The sequence below is a fragment of the Eriocheir sinensis genome, chromosome 49 (genome assembly GCF_024679095.1).
Source record: "Eriocheir sinensis breed Jianghai 21 chromosome 49, ASM2467909v1, whole genome shotgun sequence".
NCBI lineage: Eukaryota > Metazoa > Arthropoda > Malacostraca > Decapoda > Varunidae > Eriocheir > Eriocheir sinensis.
In genome coordinates, this window is record NC_066557.1 from 7,405,338 (window position 1) to 7,427,718 (window position 22,381).

The window sequence follows — 22,381 nt, forward strand, 5'->3', positions numbered from 1 at the left end:
CCCTCGTGTCGTTGCTCTTGTTTGTTTGTTTGTTTGTGTGTGTGTGTGTGTTAGAGAGAAAACATCATATAGTTTTGAAGAAAAAAAATCGTTTCTTCTTCAAACAAACACAAGAGAGAGAGAGAGAGAGAGAGTAAACATTTAGGCTAACATTCCTTAACATCACAAACACCAATGGAGAAACATCTGTGTGTAAAATGAAAATGGGGTGAAACAGTGTAACCAGAACAGCGACCTTTCCATGAACCTTCAAGCTATTTGTTCAGGTTGTACGATTCTCTCTCTCTCTCTCTCTCTCTCTCTCTCTCTCTCTCTCTCTCTCTCTCTCTCTCTCTTATCGTATGGCTCTTATCTTCACTCAGTTTTCTCTTTACTCATGTTTTCTTATTTCCTGTTTTCCCATTCTCTCTCTCTCTCTCTCTCTCTCTCTCTCTCTCTCTCTCTCTCTCTCTCTCTCTCTCTCTCTCTCTCTGTCTCTCTCTCTATCTCTCTATCTCTCTCTCTCTCTCTCTCTCTCTCTCTCTCTCTCTCTCTCTCTCTCTCTCTCTCTCTCTCTCTCTCTCTCTCTCTCTTCTCTCTCTCTCTCTCTCTCTCTCTCTCTCTCTCTCTCTCTCTCTCTCTCTCTCTCTCTCTCTCTCTCTCTCTCTCTCTCTCTCTCTCTCTCTCTCTCTCTCTCTCTCTCTCTCGTTTTCTTTACTTCCTCTTTCCCATTCTACGCTCTCTGTCTCCCTTCCTTCTTTCCCATTCTTTATCTCTCCCTGTTAAGGTCACGCCCACATTACAAGCTCTCCCTTCCTTCACTTCCTTTCCTTCTCTTTCCTTTCTCTGTTCCTTCTCTTCCTTCTTTCCATTCTTCATCTCTCTTCCTCTGAATTTAACTTAGGCACATATAACAAGCTCTCCCTTCCTTAGCCATTCCTTTGACATCAGCTCTATAAATAAATACATAAATAAACGAGAGTAAACTAATATATGGCACTTGAGTATAAGCTTAGAGAGAGAGAGAGAGATGGGGCTATAATTAATGATCGAAATCTTCTAATACATGCAGAAAATACCAAAAAATGCCCCCCAAATACCCAAAAAAGTCCCCCAAAATCGTGTCACCGCCAAAAAATGTCAGGCTACCAAGATTGTTTCATGTTCTGTTAGCGGGGCAATTAACGAAGCCATTGTCCTCATTACTGCCCGCCTGAATGGAATTAGAGGCTTCCTGTCGTTAATACTCTCACAGCAGCGAGAGTACAACGTGCAATTAAGAGCTTGTTATTGTGCAGTTAGTATTAGTAATAGTAATCTCTCTCTCTCTCTCTCTCTCTCTCTCTCTCTCTCTCTCTCTCTCTCTCTCTCTCTCTCTCTCTCTCTCTCTCTCTCTCTCTCTCTCTCTCTCTCTCTCTCTCTCTCTCTCTCTCTCTCTCTCTCTCTCTCTCCTTCCACCTTCCTCATCTTTTCATCATATAATAACAATGTTTTCCTCCTCAGAGCAAGTCTATCAGGAAGAGGAGTGCCGCGTACTCAACCTTCCTGGGCTGTCCTTCTTTCTATTACTATCCTTACAATTCATGCTTCTGTCTTTGGATGAACGGGGGATTTGTGCCCGGGGGATTTATGCTCCCTGGGTACCCACATCCCTGGTCTACGGTGATCGATCAGACCGTCCCGGTCGTTATGCCGCAGGCGAGTGATTATAGTGGTGCCATCTTGTTTGGCTTATGCTGCACCCCATAGCTCATCTTTCTTCCTCTCTTTTAGAGAGGAAGAATCTAGAGTCCGAGTTGACATGTGGTCTTCTGGACAGCATGTGGATCGTCTAAGGCCCACTCGGCGGTGACTGAAAAATCCCAGACTTGTGGCGGCGGGCGGGACACGACCTCATGGACGGTGCTCCCGCACGCTAACCACTCAGCCACCGCCTCCCCTGCTCTTGCTCATCTCTGTTCTATCCAAATCTCTAATGCAAGAGTTAACCAATATCTTCCTTTTCTTATCCCTTCCGCTGGTAAACTCTGGACCAACCTTCCTTCGTCTGTATTTCCTCCTGCCTACGACTTGAACTCTTACATGAAGAAAGCTTCAAGACAACTCTCCACCCGAAATTGACCTCTCTGCTGCCCTGTCGCTTTGTTTTGTTTATTGTTGGAGGAGCGTCTAGCTGGCTTTTTTGTTATTTTTGTATTTTGCCCTTGAGCTGCCTCCATTGTTGAAAAAAAACTCTAGCAATCTGTTGCAAGATTCTAGCATAAACAAATCAAGAAGTAGAGGTCAGGTTCGCGGCAGAGACCTGAGCAGTGGGTTCACTCTCGGTAAATTGACAACTAACCGTATCCTAGCGCTTCGCGCATTGGTGGAGCGCTGAGGTGAATTTCGACAGGGGAGAGAGATGTAGACCAGTCATTGTAGAGCATCTGTTGGAAATACCAGGGTCACTGATCGTATTTTTGCCGATGATGCAGTAATCCTTGCGGAGTCGCTGGAAATTCTGGTGATCCCTCTCGAGGCGCTGCACGATGAGGCGAAGCCCTTGAGGCTTCAGATCTCTTTGGCCAAGACCAAGACAGAGGTGTTTGGAGCCTTGCTGGATGAAACAATATAGTCTGTTCATGCGTGTGGCGATGACACTGATATTTCGGAAAATTTCACATGCCTTGGTAGCGTAATTTAGAACAACTTTGGGTCTTCCCAGGAAGTCTTACGGTGGACTGGCTTGGCCCACGGTGTTATGGACTCCCTCAGCACGAGTATGTGGCGTTGTCGATACCTATGTAAAAGGACAAAGATCCGAATCTGTGCTCCCTGTCTTACTCTGGCTGTGAGACATGGACACTAAATAGGGACTAAATAGGGAGGAAGATTGATGCCTCTGGTAAAAAATGTCCACGCAGAATCATGGGATATCGCTGGATTGACTTTGTGTCAAACTGGTGTCTACTCCGTGAGACTAATTCGACATACGAGTATATTGCCTGCATAGGCCGTCAACGCCATTCCGGCTACACAGGAATGTGGCGCGTTACCCAGTAGCCGATCCTTTTCATCGGGTTGTTTGTATAAGAAACAGTCCGGAGTGGAGGAGGTCAAGGGGACGCCCACGGAGTTCGTGTCTTGAGCAAGTCGATAGATCCTGCCAGGAACTATTTAGATGAGAATGGGGCCTGCATGAAGACTTGTCCGGAGTGACGCCCAGGCTTGGCGTCCAAGAGTGCATGGGCGAGGCGCCGCACCCCGAGAAAGGCTAATGCCCTCTTTGATTGATTGATTGATATTCCTCCTACTTCGTCTATGTCTCTCCCATTCTGTCTATCTACATATTTTTTTCTTCCTCCTCTAGCTCCTCTCCTCCTCCATTCGCCATCTCCTTCACTTCATATAAATATTTCTTTGCCTACCCATTCTCTGTTTTACACACACACACACACACACACACACACACACACACACACACACACACACACACACGGCCCGGTAGCTCAGTGGGTAGATCGTCTGCCTCACAACCAGAGGGACCGGGGTTCGATTCCCCGACCGGGTGAAGATAAGTTGGGTTTATCTTCTTTCACGTGTAGCCCCTGTTCACCTAGAAGTGAGTAGGTACGCGACGTAAGGCGAGGAGTTGTGACCTCGTTGTCGCGGTGTGTTTGTGTAAGTGGTCTCAGCCCTACCCAAAGATCGGTCACTGAGCTCTGTGCTCCTTCCGTAGGGGAACGGCTGGCTGTCTTGAGAGAGACCCGCAGCAGACCAAGAGGTGAATTACACGGGATGCTGTTCTGGTCATGTATCTTGAGGTGGGAAAATCCACGGCAGTCCAAGACGAAGGAAGCACACGTATCCATAGTCCCTGCGCCGGGAAAGTTGGGCTATTCTGGATGCTGAGTAAACAGGGGGAAATGAAATAACTAACTCCTCAAGCAGGGTTTCCCAAGACGTAGGCAAGTCATGAGTAAAGTGCGTTCCTTATCTCTCCCTCTGATCTTAGGTTACGCCGTATGTCACGCTCTCCATCCCTTCGGGTTAGGTCTGTCAAGGGGTCTGTCCCTCGTTCGATAAAGTATGGCTATTCTACAAGATGAGGAGATGAGATGCGGGACTGTTTGGTGACTTGAAGGAGAAACGAAGATGAGGCGCGGGGGTGTTTGGTGACTTGAAGGAGAAATTAACAACTAAACGCCTCAAGCAGGATTTCCCAGGACACGGGTTAGGTCGATCAAGGGGTCACGTTAGTTCCTCCTTCGATAAAGTTTAGCTGTTCTGCAAGATGAGATGCGGGACTGTCTGGTGACTTGAAGGAGAAATTAAACAACTAAACTCCTCCAGCAGGGTTGCCGAAGACTTAGGTTACGTTAGCCAAGTGTCAAAAGTCTGGTTATTCTGGAAGCCGACTAAAACAGCTTGATCGAATGCGTCGCTTTGCTTGTTGTTTTAGTGATGTTATAGTGTAAACGTGTCTCTCTCTCTCTCTCTCTCTCTCTCTCTCTCTCTCTCTCTCTCTCTCTCTCTCTGTTTGTTTGTTTGTTTGTTTGTTTGTTTGTTTGTTTGTTTGTTTGTGTGTGTGTGTGTGTGTGTGTGTGTGTGTGTGTGTGTGTGTGTGTGTGAGAGAGAGAGAGAGAGAGAGAGAGAGAGAGAGAGAGAGAGAGAGAGACGAGACGAGACGAGACGAGACGAGACGAGACGAGACGAGACGAGACGAGACGAGGTAACTACAGGTCCACACACTCCTTCAGGTCCATGGCAGCGCTGGCGAAAAGGTGAGGGTGGACGTGTACTTCGAGTCCCTGTGCTCGGACTCCATGCGGTTCTTCACCAACCAGCTGTACCCCACCTGGACCCAGCTGCACGACATCATGGACCTGCACCTCGTCCCCTTCGGCAAGGCAAAGGTGAGTCGTGTTGGGGGTCGTGGGTGTTGATTAGGGAACGGCCTTGCCCTTCCCATTGTAGTACAGAAGATTCAAACTGCCACCAGGGTCATATAGGTACCCACAGAAATGCCTTATATTTTTACACTCCCTTGCCCTTTCCTCCACTCCCTTGCCCTTCCCTCCACTCCCTTGCCCTTTCCTCCCCTCCCTTACCCTTTCCTCCACTCCCTTGCCCTTTCCTCCACTCCCTTGCCCTTCCCTCCACTCCCTTGCCCTTTCCTCCACTCCCTTACCCTCCCCTCCTCTCCCTTGCCCTTTCCTCCACTCCCTTACCCTTCCCTCCACTTCCTTGGCCTCCCCTCCACTCCCTTGCCCTTTCCTCCACTCCCTTGCCCTTCCCTCCACCCCCTTGCCCTTTCTTCCACTCCCTTACCCTTCCCTCCACTCCCTTGCCCTTCCCTCCACTCCCTTGCCCTTCCCTTCACTCCCCTGCCCTTCCCTCCACTCCCTTGCCCTTCCCTCCACTCCCTTGCCCTTTCCTCCACTCCCTTGCCCTTTCCTCCACTCCCTTGCCCTTCCCTCCACTCCCTTGCCCTTCCCTCCACTCCCTTCCCCTTCCCTCCACTCCCCTGCCCATCCCTCCACTCTTTTGCCCTTCCCTCCACTCCCCTTACCCTTCCTCCACTCCCCTTTCCTCCCTCCCTTGCCCTTCCCTCCACTCCTTGCCCTTTCCCTCCACTCCCTTACCCTTCCCTCCACTTCCTTGGCCTCCCCTCCACTCCCCTGCCCTTCCCTCCACTCTCCTGCCCTTCCATCCACTCCAGTGCCCTTCCCTTCACTCCCCTGCCCTTCCCTCCACTCCCCTACCCTTCCCTCCACTCCCTTACCCTTTCCTCCACTCCCTTGCCCTTCCCTCCACTCCCTTGCCCTTTCCTCCACTCCCTTACCCTCCCCTCCTCTCCCTTGCCCTTTCCTCCCCTCCCTTACCCTTTCCTCCCCTCCCTTACCCTTCCCTCCACTCCCTTGCCCTTCCCTCCACTCCCTTGCCCTTCCCTCCACTCCCTTACCCTTTTCTCCACTCCCCTGCCCTTCCCTCCACTCCCCTGCCCTTCCCTCCACTCTCCTGCCCTTCCATCCACTCCTGTGCCCTTCCCTCCACTCCCTTGCCCTTTCCTCTCCTCCCTTACCCTCCCCTCCACTCCCTTGCCCTTTCCTCCACTCCCTTGCCCTTTCCTCCACTCCCTTGCCCTTTCCTCCACTCCCTTACCCTCCCCTCCTCTCCCTTGCCCTTTCCTCCACTCCCTTACCCTTCCCTCCACTCCCTTGCCCTTCCCTCCACTCCCTTGCCCTTCCCTCCACTCCCTTGCCCTTTCCTCCACTCCCTTACCCTTTCCTCCACTCCCTTACCCTTACCTCCACTCCCTTGCCCTTCCATCCACTCCTGTGCCCTTTCCTCCACTCCCTTGCCCTTTCCTCCCCTCCCTTACCCTTCCCTCCACTCCCTTGCCCTTTCCTCCACTCCCTTGCCCTTTCCTCCCCTCCCTTACCCTTTCCTCCACTCCCTTACCCTTTCCTCCACTCCCTTGCCCTTTCCTCCACTCCCTTACCCTGTCCTCCCTTGCCCTTCCTCCACTCCCTTGCCCTTCCCTCCCTCCTTCCCTCCCTCCCTTGCCCTTTCCTCCACTCCCTTACCTTCCCTCCACTCCCTTGCCCTTTCCTCCCTCCCCTTCCTCCACTCCCTTGCCCTTCCTCCCTCCTTGCCCCTTCCCTCCACTCCCTTGCCCTTCCCTCCACTCCCTTGCCCTTCCCTCCACTCCCTTGCCCTTCCCTCCACTCCCTTGCCCTTTCCTCCACTCCCTTACCCTCCCCTCCACTCCCTTGCCCTTTCCTCCACTCCCTTGCCCTTCCCTCCACTCCCTTGCCCTTCCCTCCACTCCCTTGCCCTTCCCTCCACTCCCTTGCCCTTCCCTCCACTCCCTTGCCCTTCCCTCCACTCCCTTGCCCTTTCCTCCACTCCCTTACCCTCCCCTCCTCTCCCTTGCCCTTCCCTCCACTCCCTTGCCCCTCCCTCCACTCCCTTGCCCTTTCCTCCACTCCCTTACCCTTCCCTCCACTCCCTTGCCCTTCCCTCCACTCCCTTGCCCTTCCCTCCACTCCCTTGCCCTTCCCTCCACTCCCTTACCCTTCCCTCCACTCCCTTGCCCTTCCCTCCACTCCCTTGCCCTTTCCTCCACTCCCTTGCCCTTTCCTCCACTCCCTTACCCTTCCCTCCACTCCCTTGCCCTTCCCTCCACTCCCTTGCCCTTTCCTCCACTCCCTTGCCCTTCCTCCTCCCTTACCCTTCCCTCCACTCCCTTGCCCTCCTCCCCTTGCCCTTCCCTCCACTCCCTTGGCCTTCCCTCCACTCCCTTACCCTGCCCTCCTCTCCCTTTCCCTTTCCTCCACTCCCTTTCCCTTCCCTCCACTCTCTTGGCCTTCCCTCCACTCCCTTGGCCTTCCCTCCACTCCCTTACGCTTCCCTCCACTCCCTTACCCTTCCCTCCACTCCCTTGCCCTTCCCTCCACTCCCCTGCCCTTCCCTCCACTCCCTTGCCCTTCCCTCCACTCCCCTGCCCTTCCCTCCACTCCCTTGCCCTTCCCTCCACTCCCTTGCCCTTCACTGCACTCCACTACCCTTCCCTCCACTCCATTGCCCTTCCCTCCACCCCCTTGCCCTTTCCTCCACACCCTTTCCCTTCCCTCCACTCCCATGCCCTTACCTCCACTCCCCTGCCTTCCTTCCTCCCCTTGCCCTTCCCTCCACTCCCCTTCCCTCCACTCCCTGACCCTTCCCTCCACTCCCTTGCCCTTCCCTCCACTCCCTTGCCCTTCCCTCCACTCCCTTGCCCTTACCTCCACTCCCTTGCCCATCCCTCCACTCCCTTCCCTCCACTCCCCTGCCCTTCCCTCCACTCTTTTGCCCTTCCCTCCACTCCCCTGCCCATCCCTCCACTCCCTTGCCCTTCCCTCCACTCCCTTGCCCTTCCCTCCTCCTTACCCTTTTTCCCTCCCCTGCCCTTCCCTCCACTCCCTGCCCTTCCTCCCTCTCCTGCCTTCCATCCACTCCTGTGCCTTCCCTCCACTCCCTTGCCCTTCCCTCCTCCCCTTCCCTTCCTCCACTCCCCTCCCCTCCCCTCCCTCCCTTCCCCTCCCCTTCCCTTCCCTCCACTCCCCTGCCCTTCCCTCCTCCTGCCTTCCCCTCCACTCCCCTGCCCTTCCCTCCACTCCCTTGCCCTTCCCTCCATTCCCTGCCCTTCCCTCCACTCCCTTGCCCTTCCCTCCACTACCTTGCCCTTCCCTACACTCCCCTGCCTTTCCTCCACTCCTTGCCTTCCCTCCACTCCCCTGCCCTTCCTCCACTCTTTTGCCCTTCCCTCCACTCCCCTGCCCTTCCCTCCACTACCTTCCCTCCACTCCCCTGCCCATCCCTCCACTTCCTTGCCCAACCCTCCATTCCCTTGCCCTTCCCTCCACTCCCCTGCCCTTCCCTCCACTCCCTTGCCCTTCCCTCCACTCCCCTGCCCTTCCCTCCACTCCCTTGCCCTTCCCTCCACTCCCTTGCCCTTCCCTCCACTCCCCTGCCCTTCCCTCCACTCCCCTGCCCTTCCCTCCACTCCCCTGCCCTTCCCTTCACTCCCCTGCCCTTCCCTCCACTCCCTTGACCTTCCCTCCACTCCCTTGCCCTTCCCTCCACTCCCTTGCCCTTCCCTCCACTCCCTTGCCCTTCCCTCCACTCCCTTGCCCTTCCCTCCACTCCCTTGCCCTTCCCTCCACTCCCTTGCCCTTCCCTTCACTCCCCTGCCCTTCCCTCCACTCTCTTGCCCTTCCCTCCATTCCCTTGCCCTTCCCTTCACTCCCCTGCCCTTCCCTCCACTCCCTTGCCCTTCCCTCCACTCTCCTTCCCTTCCTCCAATTCATTGCCCTTCCTTCCACTCCCTTGCCCTTCCCTCCACTCCCCTGCCCTTCCCTCCTCTCCTCTCCCCTTCCTCCACTCCCTTGCCCTTCACTCCTTTAACCACTCCCTCTACTCGCTTGCCCTCACCACCACCCCCTCACTACCACCCCTTCACCACTAACCCCAACCACCACCCCCTCACCATCACCTCCTGACCACCACCACCGCCACCATCCGCAGGGCACACCTCAAAGCAACGGTGACTACAGCTTCGAGTGCCAGCACGGGGCCAACGAATGCCACGGAAACAAGGTGATGTCCTGCGTCCAGAGCTCCTTCCCCATCGACACGCAGGTCAAGATGACGCACTGCATGATGGCCAAGAACTACCCTGCCTACGCCGGCGACCAGGTAAGGAAAGGTGATGAAGGGAGGGGCAGGTGTTGGGACGGGGGTGGGGGGGGGGGGGGGGTGGTGTGGCATTTGGCGTTAAAAAAAAGTGTTCTGTCGAATTTTTTTTATACTGTCTTGGCTTTATTTATTTTTTTATTATGGGGGAGGGGAGGCGTGTGTGTGTGTGTGTGTGTGTGGGAGGGGGGGGGGGTTGTGTGGCATTTGGCGTTAAAAAAAAAGTGCTCTGTCGATTTTATTCATACTGTCTTGGCTTTATTTTTTTATTTTTTTATTATGGGGGAGGGAAGGCGTGTGTGTGTGTGTGTGTGTGTGGCATTTGGCGTTAAAAAAAAGTGCTCTGTCGATTTTATCCATACTGTCTTGGCTTTATTTTTTTATTTTTTTTATTATGGGGGAGGGGAGGCGTTAGGACTTGCTTGATTTGTGTAACGTAAAAAGTAGAGCTCTATTGAGGTTTTCTCATTTTTTGTCTTTATCCTCTTTGTTTTTTTTGTTTTTTTGTTTTTTAGGGGGGAACATTTTAATTTGACTTTTGTACCGTAAGAAAATAGGGTTTTGAGTTTCTTCCTCGTCCTTTCTCCTGATTCCCTTACAACTTTACTTATTTTTTATGTATTTTATTTTCATTTATTTATTTTGTTTGTTTGTCTAGCCCTCGGTGTGACTTATGAACACTGAAAACAATAGCGTACTGGTTTAACCTTTTACCTTGTACTGATTATCTTTTGTGTGTGTGTGTGTGTGTGTGTGTGTGTGTGTGTGTGTGTGTGTGTGCAACTGTTAACACCATGCAGGCTGACTCATCCGCTCCTTCTGTCAGCAGTCAGTTGGTCAGCAGGGAGCGGCAGAGACAAGCTGACATCCTACTTACCTACTAATGCTGGGCTTGCCTATACTACTTAACACTTTTTTTTTCTCACCCCCTCCGGCTACTCTCTCTCTCTCTCTCTCTCTCTCTCTCTCTCTCTCTCTCTCTCTCTCTCTCTCTCTCTCTCTCTCTCTCTCTCTCTCTCTCTCTCTCTCTCTCTCTCTCTCTCTCTCTCTCTCTCTCCTATCTTTATCTATTAGCAGGAGAATCAAGAGCCATATAGTGTCTTTGCGGTTAGATTTTTTTATGCTTCACTTTTTCATACCTTACTTTTATTTATTTTTCTTTCTCTTTATAGTTGGAAAATGAAGATTTATGTTGTGCGTGTAGATTTTCCTTTTTTACAGTTATTTTCATTTATCGTTGGAAAATGAAGCTATATATAGTGTCTTTTGTGTTTAAATATTGCTTTTTTACATTTATTTTTTTATTTATTGTTAAAAAATGAAGCTTTATGTAGTGTTTTGCGTTTAAATATTGCTTTTTTACATTTATTTTTTTATTTGTAGTTGGAAAATGAAAGTTTGTATAGTTCTTTTAAATATTGCTTTTTTACACTTATTTTCATTTATTGTTCGAAAATGGAGGTTTATATAGCGTTTTTGCGTTTAAATATTGCTTTTTAACACTTATTTTCATTTATTGTTCGAAAATGAAGCTTTATATAGTGTTTTGCGTTTAAATATTGCTTTTTTACATTTATTTTTTATTTATTGTTGAAAAATGAAGCTTTATGTAGTGTTTTGCGTTTAAATATTGTTTTTTTACACTTATTTTTATTTATTTATTGGAGAAAAATGATTTATATAGTGATCTGCGTTTAAATATTGCTTTCTTACACTTATCTTTTTTTTATTTATAGTTGGAAAATGAAGGTTTACATTGTGTCTTTGCCTTTAGATATTGCTGCAGTTTTTTTTATATAGACTAATTTATGTTTATTGTGGAAGCGTCTTAAGTTGTGTGTGGAGACGAAAGTGAAGTGAGAGAGTGAAGTGGGAAAGTGAAGGATTTGTGACGTTTCTCTCGCCGTGACTCGTGTGTGTGTGTGTGTGTGTGTGTGTGTGTGTGTGTGTGTGTGTGTGTGTAGGTGGCAACTTTCGCTACAGGATTATGAGTGAGAATGGATGATGAGCTGCAACGCTGAGTATAGTTTTTTTTATTTGTATTTTATTTATTTCCTTTATATTTGCGGCTTGTTTGTTTATCTTTCTCTTTTCTCTTCTCTTTCTCTTTATCTGTCTATCTGTCTCTCTGTCTATGTCTATCTGTTCATCTATCCATCCAGCAATTAATTTCATAGTATCATTAGGGAATTTATATTTACTTGTCTTATTTTGTTCTTCTTTCTCTTTGTATGAAATTATTTATTTATCTATTTATTCATCTATCTTTCTATCTATCTATCCATTCAATACTGACAATAGAAACTTTATATTTACTCGCTTATTCCTGTCTTTTGTTTTCCTTGTTTGCTTCGTGCCTCATTTTCTTAATATCTGTTTATTAATATCATAGCAGCCATAGGAGGTTCATTTGTTACTTTATTTGTTTCCTTTTGTCTTGTCTCTTTTGTATCTAAATCTGTATTGTATCTATCAATTCATTTATTAGTAGCCAAGAGGTCAACAGTAGTAGTAGTAGTAGTGGTAGTAGTAGTAGTAGTAGTAGCAGTACCACCACCATCACCTCTTCATCATCTGTTTAATTATCTTTCATTAGGTGTGTTTAGCTTTTTTTTTTCTACCCTTGAGCTGTTTCCTTTGCCGTAAAAAAAAAAAAAAATCCTCAAACCATCCTTAATGATTTCTCTTTTTGACCACTCTACTCTATTTAGAAGCAGTAAGTAGCGGCCTTTTTTTTCATATTGTTTTCTTTTTTTTACGCCCTTGCACTGTCTCCTCTGCTGTAAAAAAAAAAAAAAAAAAACTAACAGCGTCCCCCCCCCCGTCTCCCCACAGTGTGCCCGCGAGCTGGGTCTGGACTGGGCGCCGCTGGACTCCTGCTCCCGCGGCATCCTCGGGTCTCAGCTCCTCTACCAGAACGGCCTGAAGACCGCCGCCCTCAAGCCGCGCGTGTACTTCATCCCCACCATCACCATTAACGGGGTGAGTATGGAAATGAGTGTTTTATTCTGAAGTCGCCAACGCCTCCATCGTGCAGTGGTTAGCGTTGCCAGCTTCGAATTCGCGGGCCTTGGTTCGAATCCTGGTACGGGGAATTAGCCCATCCAGCTGTACACTACAGACTCCCGTTCGAGCTGGTTAATAAATGAATGAATGGGGAAACCTGCGGAAGGTATGGTGTGGCAACCTGGATGTCAAACTGGCCCTGTGTCCCGAGTCAATGGATTCTTCCCACTACAGGCTCAAGGGCCAATGCGACGGAGACGAGCACCGCGGCCAAGCGCAGCTACCTCAACTTTACCTCTCTCTCTCTCTCTCTCTCTCTCTCTCTCTCTCTCTCTGTTTATCCAATGCGTTCTTGGTCGGCTCGCCAAATGTCTTTCAGTAAATGACGTATTTATTTTAGTGTGCGTTTGAATACATTTGCTAAAGTTGCCCATAAAATTATCACGCTTTCTGTGTTTGTATCTATATCGGTATTTGCTAAAGTTGCCCATAAAATTGGTTTTGTTTTCTCTGTATCTATGTCGGTATTTTAACCCGGACTATGGAAAATGTTTGGTTCGGCTGATCGCTTGACTGTAATGAATTATTTGTCGGTAAAGAGAGAAAAAAAATGTTACCGTAAGAATTGATTAGTATAAATGTAACTAATGCTGATGGAGGTTCCTTTCAAGACTCGTAAATATAGTAGTACTTCTTTTTTTGCTTTTTCTTCTCAAACTGTAATTCACTCCCTTGATTTTCTTCTGTGCTTGTAGGAAGAAATATTACATACTTTTCTTCCTGCCCTCTTTTTGCAGATTACAGAATGATGCACAAATGTCTTCTCTCTCTCTCTCTCTCCCAAACAACTGTGATTCACTCATATAGTAATTTTCTTTTTATGTTTGTCGAAATATAATATACTTTCCTCGTGGCTCTCTATACAGAATGGTACACAAATGTCTTCTCTTTTTCATTTATTTCCCAAACAAGAGTAATGGATATCAACATGTTAGAATCGGTGCAGAGGAGGATGACTAATTAAGATGATTCAGCCCTGCCCAGCCATACGAGGAAAGACTCAAACAGTTAAACTTGCATTCTCTAGAAAGGCGAAGGGTGCGTGGAGACATGATCGAGGTTTATAAATGGATGAAGGGCTTTAATAAGGGGGGTATTCGTAAGGTTTTGTTGGTAAGAGAACCGGGTAGGACACGTAGTAATGGGTTTAAACTGGATAAATTCAGATTCAACAGGGACATAGGCAAAAATTGGTTTACTAACAGAGTGGTGGATGAGTGTAATAGGCTTAGCAGTCACGTGGTGAGTGCCAATACAATTGTCACATTCAAAAATAGATTAGATAAATTCATGGACAGTGATAATAGGTGGGGGTAGATTCACGGGAGCTTAGGTTCAAAGGAGCTGCCTTGTACAGGCCTACCGGCCTCTTGCAGACTCCTACGTTCTTATGTTCTTATGTTCAACCCGACTGATCTTTTTTGGCGTCTGGAAATAGTTGATGTTGGGGTTGCGGAAGTGTCTAACAATACCGACTTTAGCCCCAGGGATTTGGTCGCCTGTGTTCCTCTCCCTCGCCTCTGTAACATCTGTCTTCAGGGTCACACTTAATGGCCGACGTAATGGTAATGGTTAGGGATGACTCGGGATGTGGCAACGTGTCATCTTTTTTCGCCACAGGACCAGTAATCAAGTTAACTCTTTTGTGGTTCTCTTCTTTCCACTTCGGTCCTCTTTGTTTCCATTTTGGGTCTCTACACTGGTCCTCTTATTTATACGAATATTTGCACTTATTTATGCTCTTCTTTCCATTGTGCTTCTCCTTATTTACATCTTGGGCCTCTTTTACATTGGTCTTATTTATACAGATTTACACGCATATTTACTTAGTTATGCTCTACTTTCCATTGTGGTCCTCATTCTTCACATTTTGGGTCTTCATTTTACACTTTGGTCCACTTATTTACATTCATTTACACTCTACTCGTATTTACATTTATTAACGCTCCTCTCTATACATGGGGTCGACTTGATTTATTTGGGGTCTCATTTACCCCCATGGTCATGTTCTTTACACATATTTACACTATTTACATTCTTACTTACGATGTGGTCCTCTTATGAATTCCTCCCTTCCCTCTCTTTCCTCCCTTTGTTCTCTTCCTTCCCTTCCCTTCCTTCCAGTTAACCATTCCTCACACTCACCCTCACACTACCCTCATGTTCCCTACTATTCACACCCTGGACCTTGTTTACACTCCCTCACACTACCCTCATATTCACACCCTGGACCTCCTGTTTACACTCCCTCACACTACCCTCATATTCACACCCTGGACCTCCTGTTTACACTCCCTCACACTACCCTCATATTCACACCCTGGACCTCCTGTTTACACTCCCTCACACTACCCTCATATTCACACCCTGGACCTCCTGTTTACACTCCACTCACCCTCATATTCACACCCTGGACCTCCTGTTTACACTCCTCACACTACCCTCATATTCACACCCTGGACCTCCTGTTTACACTGTGCTACCCCTCACACGACCCTCATATTCACACCCTGGACCTCCTGTTTACACTGTGCTACCCCTCACACGACCCTCATATTCACACCCTGGACCTCCTGTTTACACTGTGCTACCCCTCACACGACCCTCATATTCACACCCTGGACCTCCTGTTTACACTGTGCTACCCCTCACATTACCCTCATATTCACACCCTGGACCTCCTGTTTACACTGTGCTACCCCTCACACTACCCTCATATTCACACCCTGGACCTCCTGTTTACACTCCCTCACACTACCCTCATATTCACACCCTGGACCTCCTGTTTACACTGTGCTACCCCTCACACTACCCTCATATTCACACCCTGGACCTCCTGTTTACACTCCCTCACACTACCCTCATATTCACACCCTGGACCTCCTGTTTACACTGTGCTACCTCACACTACCCTCATATTCCACCTGGACCTCCTGTTTACACTCCCTCACACTACCCTCATATTCACACCCTGGACCTCCTGTTTACACTGTGCTACCTCACACCACCCTGGACCTCCTGTTTACCCCTCACACCCTCATATTCACACCCTGGACCTCCTGTTTACACTGTGCCCCTCACACCCTCATATTCACACCCTGGACCTCCTGTTTACACTGTGCTACCCCTCACACTACCCTCATATTCACACCCTGGACCTCCTGTTTACACTGTGCTACCCCTCACACTACCCTCATATTCACACCCTGGACCTCCTGTTTACACTGTGCTGCCCCTCACACGACCCTCATATTCACACCCTGGACCTCCTGTTTACACTGTGCTACCCCTCACACTACCCTCATATTCACACCCTGGACCTCCTGTTTACACTGTGCTACCCCTCACACTACCCTCATATTCACACCCTGGACCTCCTGTTTACACTGTGCTACCCCTCACACGACCCTCATGTTCCCCGTTCCAGAAATACGACAACGCCCAGCTGAGTAGGTCGATGCGTTCTCTCAAGGATCAGATCTGCGAAACCTACACCGGACCGCCCCACCAGAACTGCCTCTAAACCGCACGCCTTGAACCAGAACCCCGCTACCCCAGTTCGAACCCCGCAGGTAAGGAAATAGCCCCAACCCTCAACCCCTCACCCCTCTTCCCACTTCCTCTTCTTTTTTTTTCTTTTTTTTTTACGGCAGAGGAGACAGTGCAAGGGCGTAAAAAAAAAAAAAAACAATAATGAAAAAAAAAAGCCCGCTACTTACTGCTCCTGAATATAATTGAGTGGAATGGCTTGTTGATTTTTTTTTTTTTTTTAGTCAGTCATATATTTACACATTCTATTATCTATTTATTTATTAGTTTATTTATCTGCGTATTGAAGGATATCATAACACACACACACACACACACAGGGGGAAGGTCATTGCAGTGTTACCAAGAGAGGCAGCATGACTAATCCCTGTTATGGTTACACTGTCTAAATGCCGCATGCCCGTCCAATGCCCGTCACGCTTCCCTTGCCCCGTGCGTGTGTGTGTGTGTGTGTCCTTCACCTTCTCACCCTTCCTACTCACCACAATCTGCTGTACATCCTCCCTTCCCTCCCTTCCCTCCCTTCCCTCCCTTTCAAACCTTTGTTCCCTTCCCTCTCTTCCCTTCCTTCCCTCCATTTCCTCCCTTTCCTCCATTTCCTCCCTTTTTCCCTTCCCTTCCCTCCCTTTCCTTTTTTTCCCTTCTCTTCCTTCTTTTCCCTTTTCCTCCTTCCTCTCTTCCCTTCCTTTCCTTCCTTCCCTCCCTTTCCTCCCTTTTTTTCCCTCCCTTTCATACCTTCCCTCCCTTTCCTTTTTATTCCTTCTCTTCCTGCTTCTCCCTTTCCACCCTTCCCTCTCTTCCCTTCCTTTCCTTCCTTCCCTCCATTTCCTCCCTCTTTCCCTTCCCTTCCTTTCCTTCCCTGTCAGTTACTTATTCCATTCTTCCCCTTTCTCACTTCCTTATCCCTCCCTCTTCTTTTTTCTCTTCTCCATACTTTCCTCTTCCTCCCTTGCTAACCATCTCATCCTTCAGTTCCTTCCCTTCCATCCCTCCTTCTATCCTTCTTATTATCTCATCCTTTCCTTCCTTCCTTCCTTCCTTCCTTCCTTTAGAAACTCTCCTCTTTATCCGTTTACTAATCATCTTTGTATCCTTATCTAACCTCCTTACATCCTTCGTTCAATCACTCTCCTCATAATATACTTTCTACCCCTTCAGGAGAGGAGAGTTCTGCCCTTCCACCAAGACTCAACACCACCCACCACCACCACCAGACCCGTACCACCACCACAACCACTAGACCTGTACCACCACCCACCACCACCAGACCCGTACCACCACCCACCACCACCAGACCCGTACCACCACCACCACCACCACCACCACTCTGGGTTCAAGGTGGCATAGACTTGAGTGGCCATCACCTTCACCCTCAAGTCAACTCCTTCTGATGTCGCCCTCGAAGAAGCAAGTCATCTGTCGTAACGAAGAGAGGAACCAGGAGCCAGTAAATAATTATACACTAATCTAATGATGATGATGATGATGGTGACCACTATACAACACCGCATCATATCTCAAGTTCATGATGATCAACCTACTACCAGAATCATAAAACTACCCCTGGAAATGCCTGCAGCTCCTAAGAAAGCCTTGCCAAATGTGTGTGTTTGGGAGACGAAATGTTTAAGAGTACGGCACAAAAAGAAGAGTTACCGAACGACAAAGAGGAGGAACTTCTTCGATCCCAGAGCAGTGACCAAATGGAACAATCTCCCCTTCAGTGTTGTAGAGATCCCCAGCGTGAACTCTTTCTAAAATAAGTATGACAAACTGTAAGCATAATCACTGAGAAGAGGCACCATTATGAGTTATTTAGCTCCCTAGCCTCTTCACAAAGACTCCTCCAAGTATCAGGGATCATTGTTGCCAAGACCGGAGAGTCGCGCGTGAGTACAAACAGCCATGCAAACACCGTCACGTAATGTAGTTGGTCGCCTTAAGGGGCTATTACACTGGGCAAACTTTCCGTGGATATTCAGTCAAACCACGATTTTCGCTAGCGTGGTTTTCATTTATTTCTTGTTATTCCTTTGGTGAAATCTACTGTAGCTTTGGAAGATTTTGGACACGTCAGAAAACCACGGAAATATGAGAACCACGCCAGCGGAAATCGTGGTTTGACTGAAGATCCACGGAAAATTTGCCCGGTGTAATAGCCCCTTAAGGCAGGTCTCACGTCTACCTGTAATACGTTTGTCCTTATGATTGTAGTAAGGCCTGTATTCTCACTGCAACGTTGCCAGATTGTCGTACTCAGCCTCCTATGTTTGCCGATTTCCGACCCCCAAAACCCACAACAACCTCTACCAAAGCCTTGTCGAACTATCACTTGGCTCATAAAACTACCCATAATAACCACTACAACCTCAACCAAAGCCTTATCCATTGTAGGAGTTTGAGCCCGGAAATGTATGAGAATGCTGGCCTTTCTTAGTTTTACCCAAGTGTTTTAACATAGGTGAGTACAAACAGTCACATAAAACACCTGTAATGTAGTTTTATCACCTGACTAAAAGATGCTTGGCTGTAGAAATGCAGTAGAAGTCTTTGATATTGTAGTTCGTCACGCCAAGACCAGATGGCGTAGCTGCCGCCGTATCAGTAGGGAGTAATCTTCCTTCCCTTAGGCCTCTCGTCTCTGTAACACGTTTGGCTGTAATACATAGAACACGTTTAATTAATTGTAAGTAGTATAAAGAACTTAATGTTGGTTTTGTAATCTTGTATCATCTCAGGGCATATGCCTTTGTAGTACTTTACCATACTCTGTTCACGTTACCCTCGCGAATAAGCCCCGCCCACATCCCCTTTAAGAGCATATTACTACCAACTCAGGCTGATTGTGATTGGTGGATGCTGGGAAAGGCTAATTCATATTGGTGGATGCTGGGAAAGGCTAAATCATATTGGTGGATGCTGGGAAAGGTTAAGTAATATTGGTGGATGCTGGGAAAGGCTAAGTCATATTGGTGGATGTTGGGAAGGTTTAAATCATATTGGTGGATGTTGGGAAGGTTTAAATCATATTGGTGGATGCTGGGAAGGGTTAAGTCATATTGGTGGATGCTGGGAAAGGTTAAGTGGATGCTGGGAAGGGTTAAGTCATATTGGTGGATGCTGGGAAAGGTTAAGTGGATGCTGGGAAGGGTTAAGTCATATTGGTGGATGCTGGGAAAGGTTAAGTGGATGCTGGGAAGGGTTAAGTCATATTGGTGGATGCTGGGAAAGGTTAAGTCATATTGGTGGATGTTGGTAAAGGTTAGGTCTTATTGGTATAGTGCAGTTTTAATAGCCTCTCCAAGTTTTTGTTTTGTAATATTGGGCGAACCATATTAGATTTAAGTTTTTTTTTTTTATGGGGGTATTATTTAAAGGTGAGAAGGTTCGTTCATCTCCATCACTTTTAATCTACAGCGCTCCTCGGCTCGGTTCAACGTTATTTTCACCCTCTTGAGTATGTCGTTGGGTGTAAACAGTTGAAAAAAATACATCGCTCTTTTTTACAGTATTTTTTTTCGCGTTCATTGCTTCCTTAATTTGATCCGCCACCCTTTTAGGTTAAGACGATGCAATAAAGAAAAGAAAATACTGTGAATACTCGTGGTGGTCTTCGTAAAGTGATAGATGTTAAATGCGTTGAACAGACAAAGCAAGGATGGAGTGAAAAGACCATGGATTTATTTTCCTTTCCTCTATCAAGTAGCAGAATGACTGTCTTGGTATGTTAAGAGGTCATGCTGCTACTACTACTACTACTACTACTACTACTACTACTACTACTACTACTACTACTACTATTGCTACTACTACTACTACTACTACTACTACTACTACTACTACTACTACTACCTTCCTTCTTTGTTTCTCTCTCCTCATCCCTGTTCTCTTTGTTCCTTATTATTTCTTTTCCCTTTTCTATTTTATTCCTTAAGTCTTCTCTTCATTTTCTGCTATTTAGCCTTTTTTTCTTCCTTTCTTTAGTCGTCACTACTACTACTACTAATACTAATACTAATACCACTACTATTTTGTTTTGTTTGGTCTACGCGCCACAGGTGAACTCCATGCAACACTAATTAAGCCAACTCTCCCGGTCTTGTGTTTCGGCTCACCTTTCTTGCGGGGTACAGGTGCGTGCGTGGGGGGAGAGGGGAGACGGGGGGGTGTACCTGACATAACTCAACACTCTAAGAAGTGCCGAGGTGTGCTTGCATATCTCCCCGTGGTCATGGTTCGGGTGTGTTGGGCGATAGGCAGATGTGGTAGCAAGGACTCCGAGAACTGATGATGATGATGATGATTATGGAAATTAAGAGCTTTTTCATGGCTTTTGTTGTGTTGTGTTTGAGGAATTACTGAAGTGAGCTGTTTATTATTTACTTATGCATTTGTTTATTATTATCATTATTATTTTTTTTTTATTATTGATGATGTTCTTGTTACTACTATTACGACCATTATTACTATTATCACAACAACAAATAGAGCAATAACTACTTAGGCCTACTACCACTGCTGCTTCACGTACCGCAACACAACATAACGTAATACATAGCCAGTTAGTTATCTTGTGTTTCTTCTCTCCCGTGAGGGCCTGACGCTGACCACTCAACCACGGCTTCCCCAAGAATCTCGTGTGATTTACTTAAAACTGAGGCATTACGGGATAGCTTTAGGTCGGAAACTTTAAATCACCATGAGAATTTTTTTTATCGTCTATGCTACAAATACGAGTTATCATGTATAGTGCCCATCAATAAAAGGTTACATACTGTTATATTTCTTCCATCTTCTTCATAGTACGTTAAAATCAGCAGGGAATATTTTTATTTTATTATTTCATACCACAATTACGAGTTAATAAGTATGTACAGTGCCCATGAATAAAACAAGAAAAACAATACCACTACGTTTCTTCCTTCTGCTTTTCGTGTCGTCCAAATGCTAGGCTATCAAGGTGTCGTCCAAATGCTAGGCTATCAAGGTGTCGCCCAAATGCTAGGCTATCAAGGTGTCGTCCAAATGCTAGGCTATCAAGGTGTCGTCCAAATGCTAGGCTATCAAGGTGTCGTCCAAATGCTAGGCTATCAAGGTGTCGTCCAAATGCTAGGCTATCAAGGTGTCGTCCAAATGCTAGGCTATCAAGGTGTCGTCCAAATGCTAGGCTATCAAGGTGTCGTCCAAATGCTAGGCTATCAAGGTGTCGTCCAAATGCTAGGCTATCAAGGTGTCGTCCAAATGCTAGGCTATCAAGGTGTCGTCCAAATGCTAGGCTATCAAGGTGTCGTCCAAATGCTAGGCTATCAAGGTGTCGTCCAAATGCTAGGCTATCAAGGTGTCGTCCAAATGCTAGGCTATCAAGGTGTCGTCCAAATGCTAGGCTATCAAGGTGTCGTCCAAATGCTAGGCTATCAAGGTGTCGTCCAAATGCTAGGCTATCAAGGTGTCGTCCAAATGCTAGGCTATCAAGGTGTCGTCCAAATGCTAGGCTATCAAGGTGTCGTCCAAATGCTAGGCTATCAAGGTGTCGTCCAAATGCTAGGCTATCAAGGTGTCGTCCAAATGCTAGGCTATCAAGGTGTCGTCCAAATGCTAGGCTATCAAGGTGTCGTCCAAATGCTAGGCTATCAAGGTGTCGTCCAAATGCTAGGCTATCAAGGTGTCGTCCAAATGCTAGGCTATCAAGGTGTCGTCCAAATGCTAGGCTATCAAGGTGTCGTCCAAATGCTAGGCTATCAAGGTGTCGTCCAAATGCTAGGCTATCAAGGTGTCGTCCAAATGCTAGGCTATCAAGGTGTCGTCCAAATGCTAGGCTATCAAGGTGTCGTCCAAATGCTAGGCTATCAAGGTGTCGTCCAAATGCTAGGCTATCAAGGTGTCGTCCAAATGCTAGGCTATCAAGGTGTCGTCCAAATGCTAGGCTATCAAGGTGTCGTCCAAATGCTAGGCTATCAAGGTGTCGTCCAAATGCTAGGCTATCAAGGTGTCGTCCAAATGCTAGGCTATCAAGGTGTCGTCCAAATGCTAGGCTATCAAGGTGTCGTCCAAATGCTAGGCTATCAAGGTGTCGTCCAAATGCTAGGCTATCAAGGTGTCGTCCAAATGCTAGGCTATCAAGGTGTCGTCCAAATGCTAGGCTATCAAGGTGTCGTCCAAATGCTAGGCTATCAAGGTGTCGTCCAAATGCTAGGCTATCAAGGTGTCGTCCAAATGCTAGGCTATCAAGGTGTCGTCCAAATGCTAGGCTATCAAGGTGTCGTTCAAATGCTAGGCTATCAAGGTGTCGTCCAAATGCTAGGCTATCAAGGTGTCGTCCAAATGCTAGGCTATCAAGGTGTCGTCCAAATGCTAGACTATCAAGGTGTCGTTCAAATGCTAGGCTATCAAGGTGTCGTCCAAATGCTAGGCTATCAAGGTGTCGTCCAAATGCTAGACTATCAAGGTGTCGTTCAAATGCTAGGCTATCAAGGTGTCGTCCAAATGCTAGGCTATCAAGGTGTCGTCCAAATGCTAGGCTATCAAGGCTGTCTATTTTTACCCGTGTGTGCGCCCCTTGATCTTATCT

General features: G+C 47.5%; 1 protein-coding gene and 1 long non-coding RNA gene across 54 annotated transcripts in view; one reads left to right on the forward strand and one right to left on the reverse strand.

Annotated features, from left to right (window-relative positions):
• Positions 1-20,719, forward strand: part of LOC126981802 (uncharacterized) — a 68,136-nt gene extending 47,417 nt beyond the window's left edge. For 2 of the 50 annotated variants that reach the window (XM_050833361.1, XM_050833358.1), the window contains exons 8-12: positions 4,719-4,874; positions 9,031-9,201; positions 12,034-12,180; positions 15,692-15,836; positions 16,972-20,719. In XM_050833361.1, the coding sequence (XP_050689318.1) occupies positions 4,719-4,874; positions 9,031-9,201; positions 12,034-12,180; positions 15,692-15,787 (570 nt within the window). In that variant the 3' untranslated portion in view covers positions 15,788-15,836; positions 16,972-20,719. The remainder of the gene's footprint in view (positions 1-4,718; positions 4,875-9,030; positions 9,202-12,033; positions 12,181-15,691; positions 15,837-16,971) is intronic. The other 48 variants (XR_007734158.1, XR_007734174.1, XR_007734178.1 and 45 more) reach the window with 48 other exon arrangements.
• On the reverse strand, positions 12,187-15,255 carry LOC126981804 (uncharacterized). 4 transcript variants are annotated; one of them, XR_007734195.1, is made up of 5 exons: positions 15,189-15,233; positions 15,098-15,138; positions 14,997-15,043; positions 14,497-14,637; positions 12,187-14,451 (listed from the first exon to the last, which is right to left on the reverse strand). It is a non-coding gene; the product is annotated as an uncharacterized LOC126981804 (long non-coding RNA). The 4 variants fall into 4 exon arrangements; XR_007734198.1 differs by lacking the exon at positions 15,098-15,138 and having other exon boundaries at positions 14,997-15,037; positions 15,189-15,255; XR_007734196.1 differs by lacking the exon at positions 14,997-15,043 and having other exon boundaries at positions 15,189-15,255.
• Positions 20,720-22,381: the final 1,662 nt, after the last annotated feature.